Here is a 24,769-nt window from a genome sequence, read left to right as displayed (position 1 = left end):
CGAATTATAACAATCCTTATAGGGCAGAGTGGGACTGTCCCATAGCATTTCCTAGGCTGTAATCTTTATGGGAAAAGATCACCAGGTTTTTTCTCCCAGAGTCGCCGGTGGGTTCACTTAGAAGCAGAGAGCTTAACCACAGTGCCACAGAACATTTTTTCGCCTATTTTTATTTATATATATTTCTATATATATATTTTCATCTATTCAGCAATTATTGACCATTCACAAAATGCCAGGTACCAGACCAGGTGCTGGGACAGACTGAAGCTGAGTGAGACACAGGCCCTACCTATGCTGAAAGTGCCTTCTAAAGAGGGGGACATTTACAGGCACCAAGGGCTACACTAGAAATAAACACAAGGAGCTAACAGATCACCTAACTGCTCCTGGTTGGAGGAAAGAGGAAGAATCAGGAAGGGCATCACACTGAAGGTGACACCTGAATGAAATCACCTGCCTAACAGGTGAGTTAGGCAGAACTCACCAGGCAGAGAACGCTGAACTGCAAGCAAGCAGAGGGAACTGTATGTGCAAAAGCACAGAGGATGAAGAAAAGAGGGAGGAGAAAGTTCTACAAACATATAATGGGGGGCGGGGGGTATGGCATACAACAGAGGTTCCAGTGCCCCTTGCGTGCCTCACACACTGTGCAAGAACCTGGAGTTCTTACAGCCTCCCACAGTCAGTAAATTGTACCAACGAAACAAGCTATCTTGGATTTGACTGGGCAATACATGTGTAGAATTTGGTGTCCTTGGAAGTCCCTGAGAGACTTATTTTCAGAAGCCATGGCCTCAGCACACTGGCTTTTCGGAGATCTTTTAAAAGGAATATGCTCCTGCATTTCCCCGACCCCCCGCCCCCCGCCACCACCCTATATATCCTGTTAGAACAGACAGCACCTTAGAAATCATGTGGGGACTCGTGATGCAACCTCTCAAAAAGCAGAAATTTTGTTAACCTATTAACACATACCTGCTCTGATCATGAAAAAACGTATTTGGCTTACTTTAACCTTTTTTCTAGCATTAATCAAATTCTCTACAGATGAAGGGTAGCTAATACTTTAAAAAGAAGCACATACACTACATAAAACATGGAGTATCTAAAAACACGTATGTGTAAAGACAATGACTAGAAGTGAACGTGCAAAATTAACTGAAAATATTAGCACCATGACTGATTTGTCTTCTTTCTTTCAAAACTGTCTTTAACATTCCTTATATATATTTTTAGCATATAGCTTTTTAAATTAATACCATATTGGCTACATACAAACTGCCATAAAATTTTTCCATTTACAAGTTTATCAGTGCAGGAAAGTTAAATGATCAGTGTTAATGATCAGTGTGATCAGCGTTAATGATCAGTGTTACCATCTACAAGTTCTAAGGATATACGACACGTAACTTAAAACTGGTTGAATCTAAGAGAAATTGGGTTGAAATAATTTCACAAGCAAAATCGAAGAGTATGTGAATCATGGTAAGTAACATGGTGAGTATTCAAGTGGATAAAAAGACCCAATTAGATCGGAGAAAGGTTCCCTTACAGTTAAACTGAGCTTAAAGGGCCACAGAAAGCCCTTCTCCTGAGGGAGCAAAGCTCTTTTGTCCGAGTCTGAGCTGAATGGAGGTAACAGGAAAGCAGGGCCAGGCATCCTCTGACCTTTCCTGCTGCAGGAACAGAAAGGGAAATGTGAGCAGGGAGCCAGCAGGCAGTGGGAAGGGAGGGGCGGACCCCCAGAAGACTGTCAGCCCACACCATCGTCTAGCACATTCCGGCCAGCCCAATGCAGAAGTTGCCAGCATTTCTATTGTTATAATCATAACTTCAGAATCTAACGCCACACATTAATAAGAGTTACGCCCTTCTGATCTTCACGAAAAATTATTACTGATGATGATATGGTCTCTCCAATCTTGGAAAACCACCGTATAAGCACAGTATAAGCTTTGAGAAGTGGAATACGCATGAGCATTTGAATCTGAGACCTGGGTTCAAATTTTCATTCTACCCGTTATGAAGTGCGCAGCATCATACAAGTCACTTAACCTCTCAGCACCTCTGTTTCCTCATTTGTTCAATGGGAACGGCATGATCTCCTGTAGGACTGGTGTAATCACGTGTCTGGCATATGGCAGATGTTCCAGTGTCCCTTGCACACCTCACACACTGTGCAAGAACCTGAAGTTCTTACCACCTCCCACAGTCAGTAAATTGTACCAAACCCACTGCCATCGAGTCGATTTCGACTCATAGTGACCCTACAGGACAGAGCAGAACTGCCCTATAGGGTTTCCAAGAGGCAGCTGATGGATTCAAACTGCCGACCTTTTGGTTAGCAGCTGAGCTTTTAACTACTGCACCACCACAGCTCCAGTAAATTGTACAGTAGCCAGGAAAATTCAGTGAGGTCAGGTTTCCTTAAAAAAAAAAAACCAAACCACTTGCCACTTAGTCCATTCTGTCTCACAGCAACCCCATGTGTGTCAGAGCAGAACTGTGCTCCACAGGTTTTCCATGGTTGATTTTTCGGAAGGCGATCGCCAGGTGTTTCTTCCAAGGTGCCTCTGGGTGGACTTGAACCTCCAACCATTTGGTTAGCAGCCAAGCGTTAGCCATCTGCACCACCCAGGGCCTCTCAGACCGCCTTTACTATCTATACTACCTACAAAAAGGGAAGCAGCTCTACATGGCTGTGCCTGGGGAGCAAGATTAAGAATAGAGCTAGGTTCTCTTTCAGTAGGTTTCCTGGGAGCTAAAGAGGCATGCGGGCTTGCCACCACAGCTAAATTTTACTTGGCACAATCTCGGAGCAGTTTTATTTCTCATACAACGCAGAATCGGTATGCTTCATTATTTGGTACAGAACTTCTCAAAATTAAACTCAAAACATGGGCTTTGACAGTCACGGATGGTAGGGATTGGGAAGGAGGGCATACAAATTATTAATGTGATAAAGATTTGTGTCTTTTCTCTCCCACCCGGGGAAAAAGTGAGTTTTTGGGTTTTTTCTGTTTTTTTAATATTTAAAACAGTAGGACACAGGCAGACAACCATTATAAGACAATAATGCAACTGAAGGGCATTCTGGTGTGTGTAAATCACTCGAGTTTCACCCCTGTGTGGCTTATTACATTATCAGAATCTCCTGATTGAATTATATCCCCACAGTGCATCCAGGTCTGTGTTTCCCCCCATGTAACATCTAATACCGCTTCTCAAGATGCTGTTTGTCCTTGGGTGTTTTACCATCTGATATCTTGGGGTGCCTGTTTGCTAAGAACACTTTTTTCAGAAACCTTGAGTTGTAGGTACTTCATCACTCATGTAACCAAAAAGGCTGAACTGTCCTCACAGCAAGGTTGACACCACACAGCAAGGAGACATGTCAGCTTCCAGAAGGGTCTAAACCAACTGAGCTTCACCAGAGCCTTAAGCTGGCATCTGGTCTAAGTTAACATGTAGAATAAGCAAATAAAAGGCATTTTTCCTGGACTGCTATTGGCCTATCTATGCTTTTCATAGTGCCATTGTTGGAACGGCTATAGTAAGTAGTTAGTCAGGAGATGGAGAGAAGTTATGAAGGTCTTTTCCCTTAATCAGTACGAACAGGAAGATCAAGAGGCAGGAAAGGATAAATCAGCATGCAGTGACATTAGTCTCCAGGCAAAGGCAGGCCTTTGCTTGAGAGGAAAAGCACTTAAAGCCCCTTTTTCAAGCTATAAACACAATACAAACAGTGGCCTAAATTATCACTAACAACAGCCGAAAGAAAAAGAAATATTTCAAGGGAACATGCCACAGCTAACGGGATTAGAGAGCTTTTCTGCAGGGAGGCAAAATAACTCAAGGGGTTGCCTTCAAAACTAGAGAAATGAACTCTGAATTTTTGTGGGTCTATAAAGGTAGGTCTTCCTAGAAGCATTCATCCAACTGTAAAATATTCAGGTGAATAAGAAGGCAGGTATGATGAAGATTAATGTTTTTATCTCATAGAGATCATATATGTTAATTTTTTGAAAATGCACGGGACCAAGATCTGTAAGTAGGCAAAGCACATATACAGGCAATTTCAAAAAAAGTTAATATAAGTTATAAGAAAAACCAGTTAACCTTACTGGTAACTTAGTTAAAGTGAAGTTTTGTGTTATTGTGTTGAATGAGAATGTTACTGTTGTTAGGTGCCATCAAGTCAATTCCAACTCACAGTGACCCGACAGGACAGAGTAAGCAGAACTGCCCCCATAGGGTTTTCTAGGCTGTAATCTTTAAGGGAACAGATCTGCACATCTTTTCTCCCTTGGAGCCACTGATGAGTTTGAACCACATACATTTCAGTTAGTAGCCAGGCGTTTAAGCATTGCACCATCAGGGTTCCTTTTAACGGCAATATCCAATATGTAAGTGTTTGGTTAAAAAAAAGTACAAAACTGCTTCTGAACACACCGAGTGAAGGCAGAATTTAGGAACAAAGGCACTGGAGTCAGAAACCCCCGAGTTCAAGTCAGAGCTCTGTCAGTGGCCCTGGACAAGCTTCTCAGCCACCATGACTCAGTTTCCCCATCTGAGGACAGGATTTAAAGAGGCCATGCTTGATCAGCTCTTTGCACAGGGCCTGGCTAAGGACTCAATGAAGACTGAGTATCATTATGACCTTTGAGCCAGCCTCTCTGGGCACCTCAAACGAAGAGAAAGAACAGGCCACTAACTTGCAATGACCCAGCTTAGAATTTCCTCATCGCAGAAGGGGTGAAAAAAAAAAAAAAAAGCTCATGTCCTAATGCTTACTCTTTAACAATGATTTTAAACCACAGGTTTCTGAGCAGGAACTTCCACTTAAATTCAAAAGGAGTGGAGTACCTTGAAGAAGAGGTAGGGGTTGAGATGGGACCAACAGCTCAAGCAGGGCAAGCAAACAGAGCAACCCGTCTGTGATCAGAGACCACATACCTCCTGCAAATGTCGCAAGAAAATAATTCTGTTCTTCTCTCTCTCTTTTCCTGGCGATGGGATCAATTATACCACCAGAGGGGCTGTTCTACGGGCAAAATGCCAGTTCTACATGTTCGCACACTTCTGCCAGTACGCCTCAGCCAGAGACAGCCCGGAGAGTCAACACTATAGAGGGCAAAGCCCAACCATGGGCGGAAATAAGCACCTGGGGGAGGAGCTGGGTATTCATTCCTTCCTCCCAGTGATCCCCTAGATGGTTCGCACACTCAGCCTACTCCGGGAGAGGAAAGGAAGGCTGCAGAGTGGCAAGTCCCATTAGCCCAGTAGACAGTGCACACAGGACGCCATCACCTGGGCGTTCTGCGAAAGCAAGGCTCCGGAGGAGAGGCGACTGCGCGTGCAAAAGTAAAAGAGGTCTTTCATTCCTCTTTCAACAACTCACCAAGTGAACAACTGACCATTTTACCCCCCAGTCGCCATCACATGGAGGAGGGCTACAGCAACCTGAGCCACTGGCCCTTGACAGGAAACGGGCCAAAGGTAAAAGCAAATGAACTAAAGAAAAGGATAGCCTATTTGGAGATTTCAAGTAAGATCCATTCCTGAAGACTGGTTAACTCAGGAAGCTTAAAACGCGTCCATTACCTAGAGGATGGAGTAACTCCTCAAAATGTTATCAAGGCTACCCACTCCTGGAGGCCTACATCTTCAGAGGACCTACATCTCACTACACTGCCCCTCCAACCCCTTAATATCCAAACTCACTGGATGTCTCTTAGCTCCTACTCAAGCTCCTAACATGCCTTCAGGTACAGGGCACTCCCCCTGGTTAAGGCTCTGCTTACTCCTATTCACCCTTTCCATCCCCACTTAAATGGAATCCCTCCCTCCCCACACAAACTAGTTTTGTTCCCACAGTAAAAACCAAAAACCAAACTCGTTGCTGTTAAGTCAATCCTGACTCATAGCAACCCTTTAGGACAGAGTAGAACTGTCCCATAGGGTTTCCTAGGAGGGGCTGGTGGATTTGAACTGCTGACCTTTTGATTAGCAGCCATAGCTCTTAACCACTGCACTTCTTGACAACACTCTGCCAAGTTTAATCTGCTGGAAGTCCTTCTTTCCTGGTAGGCTATAAGTCTGAAGGCAGGGACCACTGTTGATACCCACTGTATCCACAGCATGAGTGTTTCTTGAACAGGTGATAACACTCCAACCTAACTTTCAACTTTGTCTCCTTCCCCAAGCACTTCAGTCTCTAGCCAAATCTCATGAATTCCAAAAATCCCATGCTTTCACCCCTACTGCTTCCTCAGCCTAGAACACCCTCTCTCACTCTATCAAAATTCAGGTCACCCTTCAAAACTCTGCTCAAAGGCCATCTCCTCTGGGAAATCATTCTGACCTTCTGACCTTCATCCTGCTGGAAAGATTCAAGCGATACAAACCTACCTTCAACCCAGGCTCTGCCACTGATGGGGTGAGTGACCTTAGACAAGTCACTAAGCTGGAACCTCATTTCCCAAATACAGTAAGTTCCCAGGTTAAGAACATCTGACATAGGGATAAAAAAAAAATAGCTAGTACTTAAGAACAGACTAGTGTTAAATACAATGGCTCGTATACATTAGTGCAAGAAAAGGCTCGAAGTCTTTTCAATGATTTAAATGCTGCACATGCAGCAAGTGAAGGCGATTGTGATGAAGAATTTGACTAACACTAAATAAGAACCACATATACCTGTCCTGACTTACCTACAAATTCGACTTAAAGACAGACTTAGGAACCAATCTTGTTTGTAACCAGGGGACTGCCTATAATAAAATCTAATTCCTGGGGCTGATAAAGTAAGACACCTAATAGGACCTGGCACACAGAGCACCTGATAAATAACAGCTCCCTCCAACCACCTTTCCTCTACACCATGCATGATTTATTGCTAATTTATCTGTCCTACCCTTTAGATTGTATGTCCTGGATGGCATTTCCTTATAATGGTTCCACCACTCCTGGTCCTCTAACATGAAATCATCATCATCAAAACTGAAAAAATAACAATAACCCTAATACATCTCATTACTTGTAGAGTCAATTCCAACTCAAAACCACCCTATAACTTTCTGGGAACTTGTTAGAATTGCAAACTTTCAGCAGGGAACTTGTTCCTTTGCTCTTTGCCATTGAGTTGATTCCAACTCATAGTGACCCTATAGGACAGAGTAGAACCGCCCCATAGAGTTTCCAAGGAGCGGCTGGTGGATTCAAACTGCCGATCTTTCGGTTAGCAGCCAGATCTTTCCGTTAGCAGCCTTAGCACTTAACTAGTATGCCACCAGCGTTTCCCGGGAACTTGTTTGGAATGCAGATTTTCAGCTGGGGGGCGTGTAGGTATCAACAGAACAAACTGGTTCAAAGCCCTGAAGAACACAGAAGAGCCCTGGTGGTGCTGTGGTTAAGCGTTCAGTAACTAACCAAAAGGTTGGCAGGTTGAATTCACCAACCACTCCACAAGAGAAAAACGTGGCAGTCTGCTTCCATAAAGATTACAGTCTTGGAAATCCTAGGGGGCAGTTCTACTCTGTCCTACAGGGTTGCTATGAATCGGAATCAACTGGACAGCAGTGCGTTTGTTTTAGTTTTCACACAGAATACACATGCAATAAAAAATATGTGTATGGTGTTCCAAAAGTCCTGGTGTCATTTTAAACTTTGACAGTTATGAAATTATGCAATCTACAAACTTATAAAATACATCATTTGAAGGTTTAATTCTTTACATTTCTTTCACACTTAGTTCATAAACTTGGAATACAAAGCCTTCATTTTAAATTTGTCAGTCTCTCTGATTAAATATGGCAAAGGTTAAAATTCCCCAAACAGATTTGAGGGAACTTCAAAAGTTATATCCACTTCAGCTACTAGAGAAATCGCTCTCCCCTCCCCGCCGCCCTCTTTTATGGAGATGCTCAGTTTTGAGGTGGTAACAAGTGGCTTCTTTGCCTGCAGTTCTCCCCACCGTGCTATTGTGCAGCTGGTTGGCAGGTATGGCTGCTTTCCCACACCATCTCGCTTTCTACAGAGACAGTACTATCTCAGAGTACTGGTCTACCCTAGCCAGGATGCACCATGCCAAAGCAATCTTCTGCCTTTGCTTGCTTCTTAATCAGCATGGAATTGGCATCAGTGGTGGGGATGAGTCACGTGAAGTAGTTCAGGAACTGTGCTTCCTTCTTACTGTTGACTCACAGACAGGTAGAACGGATATCAATGAATTCTCATTCTGTCATTTTACCACCCAACTGCAGTGTTAACACATTTTTCTGATCCATTCATCACTCTGTACCTGCAGGGTACTAATACAGATTACCTCCACAACTCAAATCTGTTAGTTCTATAATTTCACATCGAGTGACCTTTAAAAGGCTGAAAATCTGTGCCATGTATTAGCTGCCCTTCGTTAAAGCTGCTTCTGTCCGAGTTTACCAGGAGCATGGTGTTCAGCTAAGCTTGGCCATTCTTCAACTGCTGTGTTCTCAGCAAATTTCAGGAGATAATACTGACTAGAGAGATTAAAAACTGCAAAGAGAACTGTAGATGATTTATATATCATACAGTTATCCCACAAACGCTTTTGTTAGCTAAGTTTTTCAGAAAATGGACTATTTAATTTGGGGAATAACTCATTCAAAAGGCTGAAATTGTACTTATTAAAATAATCGATATTATGAAGGAAAGAAAAAACAACCCAACAAAAACTTAGTGAATTTTTTGATTTTGTCAAATCTAAACAGAACTATATGAAAAGGAGGCATCATGGAGTTTCAGTCACCTATTGCTGCGTAACAAACCACCCCAAAATGCAGTGGCTTAAAACCACCACCACCATTTATTGGATCACAATTCTTTAGTTTGGGCAAGGCTTGGTGGGAACAGCTCATCTCTGCTCCATGTGGTGTTAACTGGGCAGACTGATGGGCTGAAGGATTCAAGATGACTTTATTCACACTGCTGCCTCAGCTAGAGTGGCTAGGATGGCTCAGAACTGGCCAGGCCTCTTTCTCCTTTTGTAATCTCTTACCCACCAGAGCCACTCTCTCCAGCAAGGCAACCAGCCTTCTTTATATGGCAGATGCCTTCAAAGAGGTTCAAAACAGAAGCCACAACACCTCTCTACCACCAGCTGTCAGTCTGTCATACTGTGGTGGCTTGCATGTCACTGGGATGCTAGAAGTTATGCCACCGATATTTCAGATGCCATCAGAGTCACTCATGGTGAACAGGTTTCAGCAGAGCTTTCAGACTAAGACAGACTAGGAAGACCCAGTGATCTACTTCCGAAAATCAGTCAGTGAAAACCCTATGGCTCACAACAGAGTATTGTCTGATATGGTGCTGGATGAAGAGCCCCCCGGGTTGGAAGGCCACCCTTAAAATACGCAGTGGCCGCAACAATGGAATGAACGTATCAACATTGTGAAGATGGTACAGGACAGGGCAACATTTCATTCCGTTGTATATAGGGTTACCCTGAGTCAGCACCAATTAGAGGGCAACTAACAACACCCCTTAAAGCAACACCCAAAACGAACACATTCAGCTAGTTGAAGCAAATCAAAGAGCCAGCCAAGATTCAAGGGGATAAAAACTTCACCTCCTGATGGGAAGTCCAGCACAGGGATACAGGGAATAGGAGGGGCTACTGCTGGCCGTTTTGAAGACAAGGTGGGAACAGCATGGGAACTGGTAAACCCTGAGTTCTCTTATCTGATCATCAACTGGCTGCATGACCTTGGAGAAGTCAGGCCATCTCTACACCGGCCCCCAGCAACATGGCCTTTTAGTACAATTCTTTCATTGGATGGTTTAAAGGGTCAAACATTCGAATCCTTAGTAAGTGAAAAAAGCTCAAGTATGTGGAAAAGTATTTTGAGATGTATAAACTGCTGACAAACACCACTTATCTATCTGTACTATAAACCTCTTGTGTACTTTTAGCTATAGAGCAAAAATAAAGATTCCATTCTAAATTCTACCCAAGACAGTGTAATAACAAAAGCACCCCAACCATAACATAATCTTATGTACTACAGCCAGAATCCAGTCTGCATAATTTTCTGGGATTTGATGTGAAAGCACGTTCCCTTTTGTGTCGAGAGTCCTTTTGCAGAAACGGCCTTTCCTCAGGGCAGTAAATTAATAAACCAATAAATAATCGAGTGCTCCAGAATAACCTAATTGCGTGCCCATCACAAGTTCTGATTATAATTAGGGTGATCTGTAACTGTGTACGAGCCCTAGTGGCACAAGGGTTTAGCACTCAGCAGCTAACTGAAAGTTGGCGGTTCAAATCCGCCCAGTGGCTCCACAGAAGGATCTGGAGATCTGCTCTGTAAAGCTTACAGCCTAGAAAACCCTATGCAGCAGTTATACTCTGACACATGGGGTCTCTATGAGTTGGAATTGACTCAAAACAATGACAACATAACTGTGTACCAGGAAGTACGAGAAGGCCACATACGGATGGGAAGGGAGGAAGAATCCTCTGAGGCTTAGCGGAGGCACTCAGTAACAGTAAACAGCTGCTTTATACCAATGGTCTAGAAGCTAAAGATACAACTGCCTGCTTTGGTTTGATGCTGTTAAAACAATACTAATTAGAATGGAAGTACAAAGCTTGAAATAATAATTTCTTATCCTAAAAACAGATTCTGCATGAGCAGAAAAGCAGGGAACAAGTGGAGTTAAGTGTTTGAGAGTGGGAAGCATTATGTGGACGGCTGGAAATAAAACCTCAATAGAGAATGACTTGCAATAGCCTTAAACCTGCTGCCGAAAATACCCCCGATGCATATTTATTAGGTTTGTCATCTAAGAGGGTTGTATTCCATAGTATTTCTAGCCATCATTAACAGGCATTAATGACCACAGCCTTTCAACGCCACCATAGCCCACTGCAATGCAGCTCAGAGCAGCTGAGGGAATCAGAACAGATGGCCTGCTTCCCTCCAAGGCAGAACTTTCTGCAGGTGACAAAGTGACTGTTGGGTGACAGACAAAAAGAAAAACAAACAAAAGTTGAAACTGGAATATCTGGTATCAGTAAAGTACATGTATAGAATCTCAGGGAGGCTTTAACTTGGGCCCTAAAGGTTGGTAGGGCTGTTTACAAAACTGGAGCTCAGCTACAAAGTCTGCCTGTTCCTTCCAAATTGAGGAACTGAGCCCCTGCAACTTCTTTGTCGAATGGGGCACCGGGTGTGTAATGGAAATTCATTCCTTCAAGACACTCAGGGAGGGCCTAATGCCTACCAGATGAAGTGTGTTCAGCTCTCCAGAGTGGATGGTAGTCATGGTTCCTGCCCTCAAAGGGCAAACTCTGAGGGAAGACCAGACTATTTCAATGAACTCTGGTAGAATGCAATTATTATCCTGAGCACGTGGCAAGCAGCAAGGCAGACAAAAGCATGTTTATGTCCAGGGATGCTAAATATATGTCCTTATATGTGTTTATATTTCTTTCTCTTTGGGAAATTGTTTATATATTTTGCCTCCTTAGCTAATGGAATACTCAGGAACCCTTTGGCGTAAGAGCAGAATCCACTCAAGGTGGCTTAAGCAAATATATATATATATATACACACACACATATATACACACACACATATATAGTAGATATCAAAAAAGATGGAGGCTCTCAAAGGAAACAGGATTATTTTCTCAGAAAAGCCTTTCCTGATCATTCTGTCTAAAAGGACCCCCAACCCTTATCCCTAGCACTTTATCCTGCTAGTTCCCCCACCCCTGCCCACCCAATCACACCCCCTTTCCCCCCCATCCTGCTTTATTTTCTTCAAAGCACTCTGTGAAATTTATCTACTTGTTTGCTTGCTCTTTTGCCACTGCGCATCTCTCCCATTAAAAGGTAAACTCCGCACTGGCAGGGAAGTTGTCTGTCATTTGCTTCTGCAGCCCAGTGCCCAGAGCAGTGCTGGTACTCAATAAATATTTTCCTGAGTCACTCAGTGAATGGTTAATCACACAGAACTAGGGTTAAGGGATGCAACTAAGCCTCACAAGGACGGGAACCAGAAACAGGAATCAGGACAGCTGAGCTCACTTCCTGAAGAAGTGCCTTCTCCGCTCCCATTTCACAGCTGAAGACTCTGCTACAGTTTCCCACGCCCTTAGGATAAAGTATAAAACCCTTCCAAGATCTGCCCCCATCAACATCCCCAACCTCATCTCTCCCCTTATTGAGTTCAACCAGTCCTCTCTAGCTACCTAGGGCTTTTCTTAGCTCTTCAAAGGAGCCATGCACACTCACCTCTGGGTCTCAAGAGTATTGCATATCACCCTTTCCCTCCCACCTCCACCTGGCCATTCTCTTCTCATCCTGGCACCGGGATGGGTGACCCTGCTAATGTGTCCCCCCTTACAGTGTACACTCTGTGAATTGCTTTTTATCTCCCTTACTGTACTGTAATCTCCATAACAACAGGGGCTGTATCTGTCTTGTTCACCTCTGGATCCTTTAGTGCCAAGGCCAGCATCTGACACACAGTAGATGCTCAATTATTTGAGGAATAAATAAATAAAGTGTATGTCGGCAGAAAACCCTGGTGTCGTAGTGGTCAAGAGCTACAGCTGCTAACCAAAAGGTCAGCAGTTCGAATCCACCAGGCATTCCTTGGAAACCCTATGGGGCAGTTCTTCTCTGGCCTATACGGTCGGAATCGACTCAACGGCAACGGGTTTGGTTTTGGTTTTGTATGTCGGCGATGGTTGTTCTCCAACGGGCTGTGACAATAAGAGATAGGCTACAGGTTATGCACAATTCATATGGGCAGGGGTCAGTCTGCTCTGTCCACACCACATCCCCGTGCCTGGAAGAACAGACACCTGATAAGTATTTGTTGAGTGAATAAACTCCTGGTTTACCTGACATAACTCCATCTCTCTCTCCCACTAGAGAAAACATATCAGAGTGCAAGTGAGTGGAAAACAGCATTATTAAGAGGACACCTCCGAATCATCTGCAAGATCCACGCGGTAATACCTGTCACAAGTTACTGGCCACACACCTCAAAACTGACCGCCACACACCTCAAAACTGACCTTCACGTGTGTAGAGGTTGAGAACAGGGCATTTAGACAAAGCTATGAAATACTAAGCACTTTCCGCTCTTCTTATTTTCTAGAAGATGAAAATGGCAATAAGCACAGTAAGAACCTAATAATGCAATCATTTGTACCTTCACTTTTCTTTTTATAAAATAGATTTCCAGACACCCCAGGAGAAGCGTTTAAAACAAAAGACATCAGAAATTCCTTTTCACAGGTGTTTGCCTTCCATACCAATAAGGTACACCAACTCATTGTTGCCTCCATTCAACAGCCAACCTGCAGCCCTACACACTCCAGGGGGAGGCCCCATTGCTGATCCCAGCACAGCAGATACAACCCTCTGTCCCAATGTGACACAACAACTGGTATGCTTTTGTTTATTTGGTCTTTTGTGTGCAGGTATGTGTTTTATCTTTTAAATAAAATATGTTTGTTAAAGTTGCTGGCACCTGGATCCACCTGGCTTTACTTTTGTTTACACAAACCATCCCCAAATATTGGTCACATGATGAAATACAATCAAAAATGAAAAGCCCTAATGAAGGTTTCAGACTGGGTGTGTTAAAGAGAGAAACAAATCTGAGAAAGCCAGACTAGAAACCACAAAGCAGCACAGACAGCCACATACTCCAAACAAGGCTAAAGTTAGTAAAGGAAAATATAGCAACCCAAAGCCAGTAACATTACAACCCTTAAGAGACTATGGAATTAGACACTCCATCCACACAAACAGATCTGAGCTCTTCAGATCACCCCACACACTGAGTGACAGTAAAGTTTTTTTTTTTTTTAATTAAAAAAAAAAGTTCAAAGACGTGTTAGTCTATAAAGGATACTGGTGTTTGATGTCTCTGAGCCCAATTAGAGAGGAGGATGAGAAAAGAAAAATTGTTAGGGAATATTTCAAGGTGACTTACTCCTATCAAGCAGAGGAGTAAGTCAAGGCAAAGTGCCAAGGTTAAAACCAAAAAAAGTAACTTTTTTACTCAAATAACGCACGCGTTATATGTGTTTTTGGCAACTGCACAACCACTCCCTCACTATTTTTGTAAGCAAACTATGTCGTGCATTGTATGTAAGCGTGTTATTTGAGAAAAATACAGTATACAGAAGTTGGGAGCTGTTTTTTGTTTTTCTTTAAATACAGACTATACTCCAAGCAAGAGTCTTCTTTGTCTTATCTGAGAATATGATGGCATCCAAAGGAAAAAGGGCCAGGATTCCCTGACCCTGCATTTGTAGACCTTGATCAGTTTCCACTAACTAAAATACTTCCTTTTTCAGTCATGTTTATAAACCTTCATTTGCAGAAGTTCTTAATCTTTTTTTGTGCTAAGCATCAGTCTGGTGACATCCATAGAGCCTTTCTCAGAAAAGTGCTTTTAAATGCATTAAATAAAATGCAAAGGACAAGTGAAATCAATTATACTTAATCATCAAAAGAGTTTTTAAATTGTGATATAATAATATATATCACTGTTGTTAGATGTTGCCATCAAGTTGACTCCAACTCATGGATAACAAAACAATATATGTTATATATATATTTCTGGGTCGGGGATTTTAGATTTCTGTAATACTACATTAAATAAGGAAACACAGCAGCAAGTCTAATTATTACAATTTCAAAGTAGTAATGAGCATAAGTGGTATTCTAAGATATCAGCACAACTCTAATGTGATATGAAAACATCTATAATTTTTATTAGCCACAAAGTCACAGGTACTGTTAATATGCTACTGTGATTCCTTGCCTACAGTTATAATTGAGTGGAACACTAAATTTCAGTTTGAGTATAATAAAAACAAAGATATATTTTTTACCCCATTCAAGCATAAGGAGTCCCTTGAATTCCATCTGTAGGCCCTAAGCTACGGACCCTTGCTTGACAGAGCCAATAAAAATACATTTTGTGAACAATCAAATGAAAAAAAAAAACAAACCCAAACCCACTGCCATCAAGTTGATTCCAATTCATAGCGACCCTACAGGACACAGTACAACTACCCGACAGGGTTTCCAAGGAGCGCCTGGTGGATTCGAACTACTGACCTTTTGGTCAGCAGCTGTAGCTCTTAACCGCTACACCACCAGGGCTCTGCATACTTCATAGAAGTCAATCACAGCACTGGCCTTTTCTGCTGTTAAAACACAGTAAGCATTCCCGTTTGAATTCTGCCACCATCACCTTAATAATATGCAAAGTCAACAAATGCCAGGCGCTCAGAATATGTTAATCATACATTTTTCCATACTAGAGACAATGAACAGTATTTGAGTGTAGGCCAGGAAGGGCCCTTGAAGACCACCTAATCCAATCACATTGTGCTATTGGTAAAGAAACAGAGTAAGGGACAAAATCACAAAACCAGTAGGCAAGAGAGAGGAACCTGAATCTAGGTCTCCCGACTGTAAGTTCATCTCCGCCCACTACACTGAACTGCTTCCCAATCCTGTGACATGTGTCCAACTTTAAACTCTTAGTCCAGTTTTAAACTAACAGCAAAAAAGACCCGGTAGTTTTACCTGTCATGTTCTCTACCTTCAATTAAATAATGGACACAAGAGACAGTTGTAGTTGATACAATAACCAGTCACTATCCTGCCAAAAAAGTGATGACCCTACTAAAATCCTAACTACCTGGCATTCTCTTAAATATGTGTAACACATGATAAGATGCAGAAGTATTTGTATATGGACGTAGACACATATATCAGCTCATTCTGCTCTCCAGGCTATCCTAGTACCATTTCTCCATGAAATTTGGAAGACAGTGAGAAAAAAATCACACAACAGTAAAAAGCATTGTGTTGTATAAGCAAAAGCTTCTAACAATATCAGCCATTTGACATTTTTAGACATTGAGAATAATTTTATCTGCTAGGAATTATCTACCAATGTTTACGTTCTACATGATCGGGCATGCAAAGTGAATGTTAATTTGACTTATATTGTTTTAGGAAGGAGGGCACTGAGTCAGGTCCTAACAATAGGATATAAATTAATAAGGGTCTCTTCAAAACCTACCTAGCAAATCGCTATTTTACCTAGCTTCCTCAATGTGCTCAATACTGCTAAAGGATCAGAAGCCTCCTCCCAAAATAAAAACAAGACTACAAGTCTTCTCAAGTATTGAAAAACCAAACCAGGATGTTCTCAACAGTCTGGTATCAACTCACATTTCACCTCTTCAGAAAGACCTTTCCTGACCACCTAACTGAAGAGAGCAGTCACTCTCTAAGTTAATCAACTTTTTTCTAAAACTTGGTGGAAATTGTTTATTTTTGTTATTTATTATTCATTTGTTTACATGTTTATTTCAGTTCATGCCTGTTACTCCACACCAAAATGAATGCTCCTTGTTCACTGCTGGATCCCCAGTGCCAAACTGTGCTGACACACAGTAGGTTCACATATAACTGCAGAGTGCCTGGCCCAAAATATTAAGTGCCAACTATGTCATACTTTGCTTCTCCTGGAAAAGCGTGGGTAAAGGACAAAGCACATGCAATTGGGAATGCATTTACACAGCCTATTTTAGGGTAAAGCCCCTGATACTAGGACAATCCAGAGTATAAATCCTGTTCATGGCCTCGGAATGCCCTGCACTTCCAGCTATGAACACAAAACCTCTCCAGGCCCACTCTCACGCTGCTTTTCTGCAACATCTCAACAATGATTTCCTCAAAAGGAAATCATGAAATCAAGTTCTGGCATAAGTTAATCTTTCATGTCAGGTTCACAGTGTTAAACACACTTTCAAGCCAGCCACACAAACAAAACCGAACCCTACAAAATTAGATTGGGCTGAGGTTACATAAAACAGACTAAGCCTCTGCTTTTTTCCTGCCATTCCTCCCTCCTTCCAATGAACCTCAACATTTGTCTTTTAAGTGCAATTCCAACACTGGTGAGAAAAATGGTCATCTGCACATCACCTTCAAAATAGGTAATTTAGACGTCTAATATGGGTGATTTAAATAATATTCCAATTAATACTATAGCAAGAAAGTGAGGAAGACCTGAAAACTTTGAGTTGTACTGTGTCTCCAAGTTTCTCTTATTCCTCCCTCTCTTGAAAATTATTTTTAAGTTGGCACTTAGTTCAAGGTACTCAGCTATCAAAACACTTTTTTCAAAGTTTCCTTAGTCCTTCTATGCCAGTGATTCCTCATGTGTGTGCTAAGCCTACCTATCAGCACCAATGATGTTCTGAATGCAGGTCTTTCAATACGTGGGACAAACGCGCCGGTTCCCGTGAACGACACATCCAAAGAAAAAATACTCCTTTCTCCTCCGATGTTAAATCCAAGGTGCTTCTTCTCCAGAGTTGGCTGCCTAACCCCCCTCCCCATTCCACTCCCCTGTCATTGCCCACTTTATCCTGCTTTAATCTGGCGAAGCCTCTCTCCTGGCTTATTAAGGGTAAACAATAGAAATGTCACAATGAAACTCAGGAAGTAGATGAAGTCTCTAATTGCTGCCGTTTAACGACTGTAGATAATTACTATCTTCAAAATGTGGTTTTCAGAAGAGCAGAGGGAGCCGAGGAGGGTGAAAGCTGGAGAGCTCCCCCGCACTGCCCCTGTCGCCGGGAGGGCATCTGCGAGGCCGCTGCCTGAACAGAGGGACACAGGGGGATGCAGTCCCGCGCTTCATTCCCCAGCCCGGTCCCTCCCCCACCAGGACACTCTCGGAGGAAGAGGCTGAGGGCCCACTGACCGGCTGGGTCACAGACAGTTCACTGCCACCATAACAATATGGGAAACGCTGCCCGCGGACCACCGCCTCGTAGATCCGTCGGCCCAGAGCGCCGCGCGCGGAGTCCTGGGGCCCGGGGCTCACAGTCTGCGGGGTAGAGGGCCCCGGGGGCCGGGCGAGATTCGCAGCTTCGCCAAGTGTGGGGGTCTCCTCCTAGACTGCGAGGTGGCCGCGACGGCGGCGCCTCACCCCCGGCGCCTTTCTACCCTCATCGGCGCGGGCCGGCGGGACGCAGCGCGCAGGGAAGTCGCACTCTCTGCCCGGTGGTGCGGCCCAGGACCCCGTCCCTGAGCGCTGCGCGCCGCGGACCCAGCGTCGCCCAAGTCCCCGCCGCCGCGGATGCTGTCCTCGTCGCCCGAGTCTCCCTGGCGGCGTCTCCTGCCCCTCTCTGCCACTTCCTCCGCTGCCTCCCTCCTCGCGGACCGTGCATCCCGGCGCCCGCCGCAGCGCCCCGCGCGCGCGCTAATCGCGCGCATCCCTCCCCCGCGGACCGGTTCTCCCGAGCTGCTCCCACCGCCCCAACAGCCCGGCAGTCTCCAGAGAGCGCCCAACCACCCCGCTGGCCAGTCCAGGGATACCGGCGCACGGCGGCCACCCCAGCCCGGGGCGCTCGCCACCCTACCCGCTGCCCGAGGTCAGGGCCCCCAGACTCACCCCAGCACCACCAGCTCCCCGTATTTCACCGGCTCCTTATTGGGGGCGCAGTGCTCCTCTTGGTCGGGGGAAAACATGGAGCCCCGCTCGGCCGCTGCCGCCGCCTCCGCCGCGATCCCCGCCGAGTCCGCGCCGCCGCTACAATCCCATCCCGAGAAGGGGGTGAGCGCGCCCGGGAAGGGCACGGCGGCGAAGGGGGCGCGGGGCGGCCAGTCCCGCGGCTGCTCCGTCGTGGCTGCGCGGCTGCCCCACCGGGCTCCCCGGAGCTCCGCGCGCCGCGGCAGCTCCGAGCCAGACCTGGCAACAAATGGGAACCGGCAGCAGAGCGACCTGCCCGCGCCGAGCGCCGCCGCCGCCGCCGCCGCCGCCGGAGCCCCGCGGAAGGGAGGGAGGAAGAGGAGGGGAGGAGGGGCAGGGGCAGGGAGGGGGAGGGGCGGGGGCAGGGGCAGGGAGGGGGAGGGGCGGGGGCAGGCCCGCAGACCGCCCAGCCGCGCGCGGGCAGGTGGGAGCCGCCCGCCTCCCCGGACCAGTCCCGCCGCCCCCGACCCGAGGGGCGCCCCCTCTGCCAGCGCGCGGGGCCGTCCGTGCCCCCTCCCCGCCCCGCCCCCGGCCCGGCGGCGGATCGGCCGCCGTGTTATGTAAACATAGAGTAAAAGGGAAGGGAAGTTCTTAAAGGGGCAGCTCTATTTTTTTTTTTTTTTTTCCGCTTTCTTCCCTAAACTTTCGGCGCTGGGTTCTCAGCCGTCGCCGCAGAGTTCCCCAGCCGCTGAAGGCTGCGCAGGTGATTCCGAATTGCCGCGGCCAGCATCCCCAAGCCCAGCTTATGTTTCTCGCGTTTGGTCAGATGGAAATAAAAAACTTCCTTTCTGGCATAAGCGCCTTTGCCTTCCCGGTGCCACTGTGTCGCGTCACACCTATGTAGGTGAAGCACGCGCGCACCAGGGGGCCTCCTCTTCCCAAAGCTTGGAGGCCTCTCGAAGCTCGCAGCGAAGGCACTTGGAGAACCAACTGTATTGTATGGAATGAAGCTACCCCGTTTGTCGTAGGCAGAGCTCCACATGGTTTCTACAAAACAAAATGAGGGTTGGTTTGTTTTACCCGTGCTCTATCCGCTGGGTTTATCCGCTGTAGCCACAGCCTTTATCAATCTCCTAAGAAATTGAAGAGGAAATTGCCTGGGTGGACTTTTATGGGAATAAGTGGTCCATTATTACTATGATCTTCTCAGTGCACTATGTTTACTTTTTATACTTTTCTAAATAGTTACTACTATGGCTTTAAAATATTTTAGAGTATTTTACTGTCTGATTTTTCATCATCCAGGGTTTTTAACGTTTAATAAGCACTCATAACATTCTAGAAACTCTACACGTTATTGCCAGTCACTGCCTCTCAAGACTGTTAAATATTCGAAGAAATAAATACCGCAAAAAAACACCCTAAAGTATCAACAGTGACCGATGGGCTATGACCCTAAACAAGTAATTAACATCTATATCTCCCATTCTGCTGTTCAACGCCTTTAGTGTACCATTCTCTGACAGGTTATTACTGTAGTGACACCTTGTTTCTACTTCAGTCAGTAGCCTTTTTTTTTTTTTTTTAAGGGGGGCTTCAGAAATAAATATTTAAAAGTAACTAGGAAACCCCGGTGGTGTAGTGGTTAAGTGCTACCACTGCTAACCAAGAGGTCGGCAGCTCAAATCCGCCAGGGACTCCTTGGAAACTCTATGGGGCAGTTCTACTCTGTCCTATAGGGTCGCTATGAGTCGGAATTCGATGGCAGTGGGTTTAAAGCTACACCATTGGTATACAAAAAATAAAATTTTATTAAACAATCAACGTATTTCACCTAATTATAGAAGGTCTATGCTTCAAAAGAATACAATTATCCTGTATATTGTAAATATTCTGTATATTTTTATATGTACATTCTGTTACAATTTGAACCAACAATCCTTCACTAAAGGGCTAATTTCTTTCTAATCGCCAGTTTCTTGGTGTGAATTTCTGCTTGACTAATGTTGTGTACATTTACTGTCCTCCTACTTACTGTATACATGTGTGACTTGCAAAGATCTATCAGAATCATGCTGCAGTTACACAGTCCCCTGTTATGACAGTACCTGGCTTTGTCATCCTAACTTCTCTAGGTCTATTCTTTTGCTGCTACTGCTCTCTAGGCTGCAATTACCTACCTTCTTCCTCCTTCTCCCTTGGCATGCTGTGCTTTTATGCTTTGCATTACACTGTTCTGGCTCCATTTCCTCCTTGCTGTGCTCTGCATCTGCTCTTAGGAGGATGGAAACAAATATTTATTAACCTCCTACTAAGTTCCAAACACTATGCCGAGTTTCCTGTGAGATGCTCCAGTCTTCAAGGTCCTCCATTGTAGCTAACTGTCCACAGGAGCCCCTGACTTCTGGAGGCACAACCCTCCCTCTTGACTCTCCTGGCATGTCTTCAAGCATATTTATGGTGCTTAATCAGGTCTGTATTTCAGTTACTTAAAGTGTTGTTTCAAGTCAGTTTTTATGCCAATAAAGGCTTTTTTAATCCTAGGCAGCTCAGAGCTGGATTCGTTTTCTAATCACTCTTAAGCCCCAGAAGCCCAGACTGGTAAGAGCACTTCTATTGCTCAGGGTCAGGAATGTATACAGGGACCAGGCATGGAAACCCAAATGAGCAAATGGGCTGAGTGAGGACTGTGGCAAATTGGTGAATCTGTGCCATCTAAAGGCAACATCTGCCACTCCACTACAGCTGATTATTGCTGTGTGACTATGCCAACTCTCTGTTGCTAGATTTAATTTCTAAGATAAACTAGAAATCCTGGTTTTTATGCCAAATCTCCCAATTTTTAATTGTTGGCAACTCATTGAAGCTTTTTTTTTTTCTTTAAACACAGTATGGGTCCATCAAAGGGCCCAAAGACCCCAAATTTGCTTCTCTGATTTCAAGGAAACATCTATGAGTGAAGATTTAAAAAAACACTTCTCCAGCTATAGGATTGCTATGAGTCGGAATCGACTCGACGGCATTGTGTCCAATGTGATCAAATGGCAGGGCTCGGAGGAGGGCAAGGAGGTGGGGAATAAACTTGGCCCTCCGAGAGAATTGGGGCTTATGTCCCTAAAGAAGCCAACTTGTGCCTCTCTGTTCCTCCCTTTTCTCTGTTCCTCCCGTATCAGAATTATCAGCTCACGACTTAAACAATTAGAACATCACCATACCATCTCTGGCTAATATTAGGAATCTGATTATAACACGAATTTATCCCTTCTTGAATTTGTTTTAGTTAGTAGCTCCAGGCTGCTGGGACAATCTGGCTGTGCCATCTGCCACCCCCACTGAAAGCCGGGGTGGGTTTGTATGACCTGGCCACCAGGACAGACCTTCCCCTCCCAGCTTGCCATTCCATTTATGTCCCCCTAACCACTCTCCTGAACAGGATGACCCACCCACAGCATCCCAGAGGGACTTGATGCCATTTCTTGGGCTACCAGAGCCATATGTTTACTACGCAGATAAATAATGTAAAGCCTTTGCTTGATTTCTCTCCCTGCTCTGTCTACCTCTTTCAAGTTAGAATTGAACGATTTAGTGAAAAGCTTATGTTTGTTCTAAGCATAACTCAAATAAAATCAAATACCTTCCAGTATTTCTAGAATGAAGAGTCTAATTTTTGGTCACTCTACATTCTATCTTACATCTTTATGCGTGCAAAAAAAAAATTAACAGTAAGGAGACACTTTCAGAAATACGTGTGGGCAGGCTGATGAGGGCACCATTTTTATTTTTCATAAAACCTTGGATTACATTTAGTTTTTAAATTATCTTTTTTTTCTGATTGGAAGAATAATATGAGTTTTTTATCAAAAATGTGGAAAACATGAAAAAAAATTTTTTTAAATCTTGTTTTAAATCATCCATAATCTCATTACCCAACAACTCAATGTATCACTTTTTTATAGTTTCTTCATCTTTTTAATTTTTTGACATAGTTGTGCCAATGCTGTGTACAATCGCCTTATATGCAATTTATTATCCTGCCTTTTTTCACTTAATATTCTATTGTGAGCTGTTTTGTCATTAAACTTCATAAGCTTTTTTTTTGCTGTTTTTTATCATATCTATCAAAATGTATTAACCATTCCCCTCCTATGGAACATTTGGAAGATTTCTTATTTTTGCTCCTATAAATAATACAATATTTACATTTGTTAATACTGCATGGGAAGAGATTCCTACAAGTGAAATTAGTGCATCAAAGGGTATAAACATTTTTAAGATTCTTTGATGCCTATTTCCAAAGTGTTTTTCAGAATGGTTGTGCCTGCCAATTTGTACTGTAGCTAGCAGTGAATGAAGATCCCGCCTCAGGGAACTCTCTCCAGCATTTTAAAATCTTTCCTAATTTGACAGGTGATAATTTTTTATTTGCGTATCTTTGATTGCTATCGTGAGGTGCATTCACTTTTTTAACAGCCAACTGGTTGGGTCGGTAAAATCTTACGTCTTTGTCACATAAACTACTTTCACGCAGGATCCACTTTCCCAGGACCTGTGCGGTTCATTTACTGAATATCTAAGTGAATTATTAAATATGTATTCCTATTATTTTCCAATTCGTTAGTTTCAGACAATCCAGTGATTTTTTTTTCCTCATTCTTTAAAAGATGTTTTAATTATTTTAGTAGGTAAAACATACAGATGGTAGAGTCTCTGACTGGTGCAAATGGTTAAGCACTCAACTACTAACTGAAAGACTGGCAGTTTGAACCCACTCAGAAGTGCCTTGGAAGAAAGGCTTGGTGATCCACTTCCAAAAGGTTACAACCTTGAAAACCCTACGGAGCACAGTTCTACTCTGCCCAGACAGGGTTGCCACGAGTTGGAATCAACTCAACATCAACTGGTTTGCTTTGTTCACATACAGGCAGTAAGCAATTTAAATAATACAAAAGAGTGAGAAATGTCATAATCCCATTTTGACCTACAGTTCTCCTCCCTAGTGGAAACTACTGCCATCAATTCGTTGTGTATTTTTTCAGTGATATTCTGTAAACGTGTTTATGTACGTAATCTTTAAGAAAATACACAGAAATGGTAGCACACTAGACACATGATTTTGTGCCTACCTTTTTTTCACTTAACAAGGAGACGAGGAGAGGTCTCTTCAAGGAGGCCACCGAGCAGATACATGAATGCTAAAATGTAGTCACCTGTGCGCGATTTGAGTGACCGGTGTTCCATGAAGAGGGCACAACAAGGGAAAATGCCCTGAAGTAGGAAAGAGTTTGGTGCATTAATAGGCACAGAAAGAAACTCATGTCGCTGGAGCTTACTGAATGAGCGGGAAAGGGGTGCAAGATGAAGTTGGAGAGATAGGCAGGACCAGATCATACAAGGCCTTGGGAGTAGTGATGTGAACATTTTTTCTTCTCTTTGATATTGCAAGTCACTGGACAGTCAGGTATAGCTTTTGAAACAAACAAAAAAATTCTAACAATTTTACCTACATAGGTATCATGAGAGACTATAAAATGGTTTACTGAAATCAATATGCACTTTTTAGAAGCTACGTAATGAATGATTTTTTTAATAAAGGAATTCATTGTTCCTTTCTTAGCTCAAGGCCAGAGTTACTGTGAACAGGACAATATGTAACAAATTCCTGGAAGAGGGCCTCCCTACTCATTCACCACTGAGACAGCAACTGAGGAAAAGAGGTTAAAATGAGGCACAAGAAAGGCATCCTAATGGAGTAGAGAGAGGGCTGGATTAACATCACTTAATCTCTTTAGCAGAAGCCCTGGTGGCGCAGTGGTTAAGGTATTGGCTGCTAACCAAAAGGTCCGCAGTTGGAATTCACCAGCCACTCCTTGGAAACTCCATGGGGCAGTTTTACCCCCGTCCTCTAGGGTCACTATGAATCAGAATCGGCTTAACGGCAGTGGGTTTGGTTTTAATCTCTTTATGCCTCAGTTATCCTATCTGTGAAATAGGATTAAAAATTTCCTGCCTATATTATCTCTCAAGGTATTTGAGAAAATCAAATGAGACACTGCATTTGACAATAACTTGCGTAGTGCAAAGTATCTAAACATGTACAATGTGATCAATTTGAATAAAACTACAGGAAGAATAATGTGGAAAGGAGGATGTGGAAATATTAAATAACAAGCAATAAACATGTGTTAAAGCCTTTCTTATTTGTTTTGTGCTGTCCTGTAATGCTTAATAAGTTTGATAAACATTTATTT

General features: G+C 43.8%; 1 protein-coding gene across 1 annotated transcript in view; it reads right to left on the bottom strand.

Moving 5' to 3' along the window:
* Window positions 1–18,902, bottom strand: part of PELI2 (pellino E3 ubiquitin protein ligase family member 2) — a 207,564-nt gene extending 188,662 nt beyond the window's left edge. Inside the window, exon 1 of the mRNA XM_049899406.1 lies at window positions 18,504–18,902. Within this exon, the coding sequence (XP_049755363.1) occupies window positions 18,504–18,580 (77 nt within the window). The 5' untranslated portion in view covers window positions 18,581–18,902. The remainder of the gene's footprint in view (window positions 1–18,503) is intronic.
* Between the last annotated feature and the right edge of the window lie 5,867 nt (window positions 18,903–24,769).

This window comes from Elephas maximus, chromosome 10, assembly GCF_024166365.1.
Source record: "Elephas maximus indicus isolate mEleMax1 chromosome 10, mEleMax1 primary haplotype, whole genome shotgun sequence".
Lineage (NCBI taxonomy): Eukaryota > Metazoa > Chordata > Mammalia > Proboscidea > Elephantidae > Elephas > Elephas maximus.
This window is presented reverse-complemented; position numbering and strand designations above follow the sequence as displayed.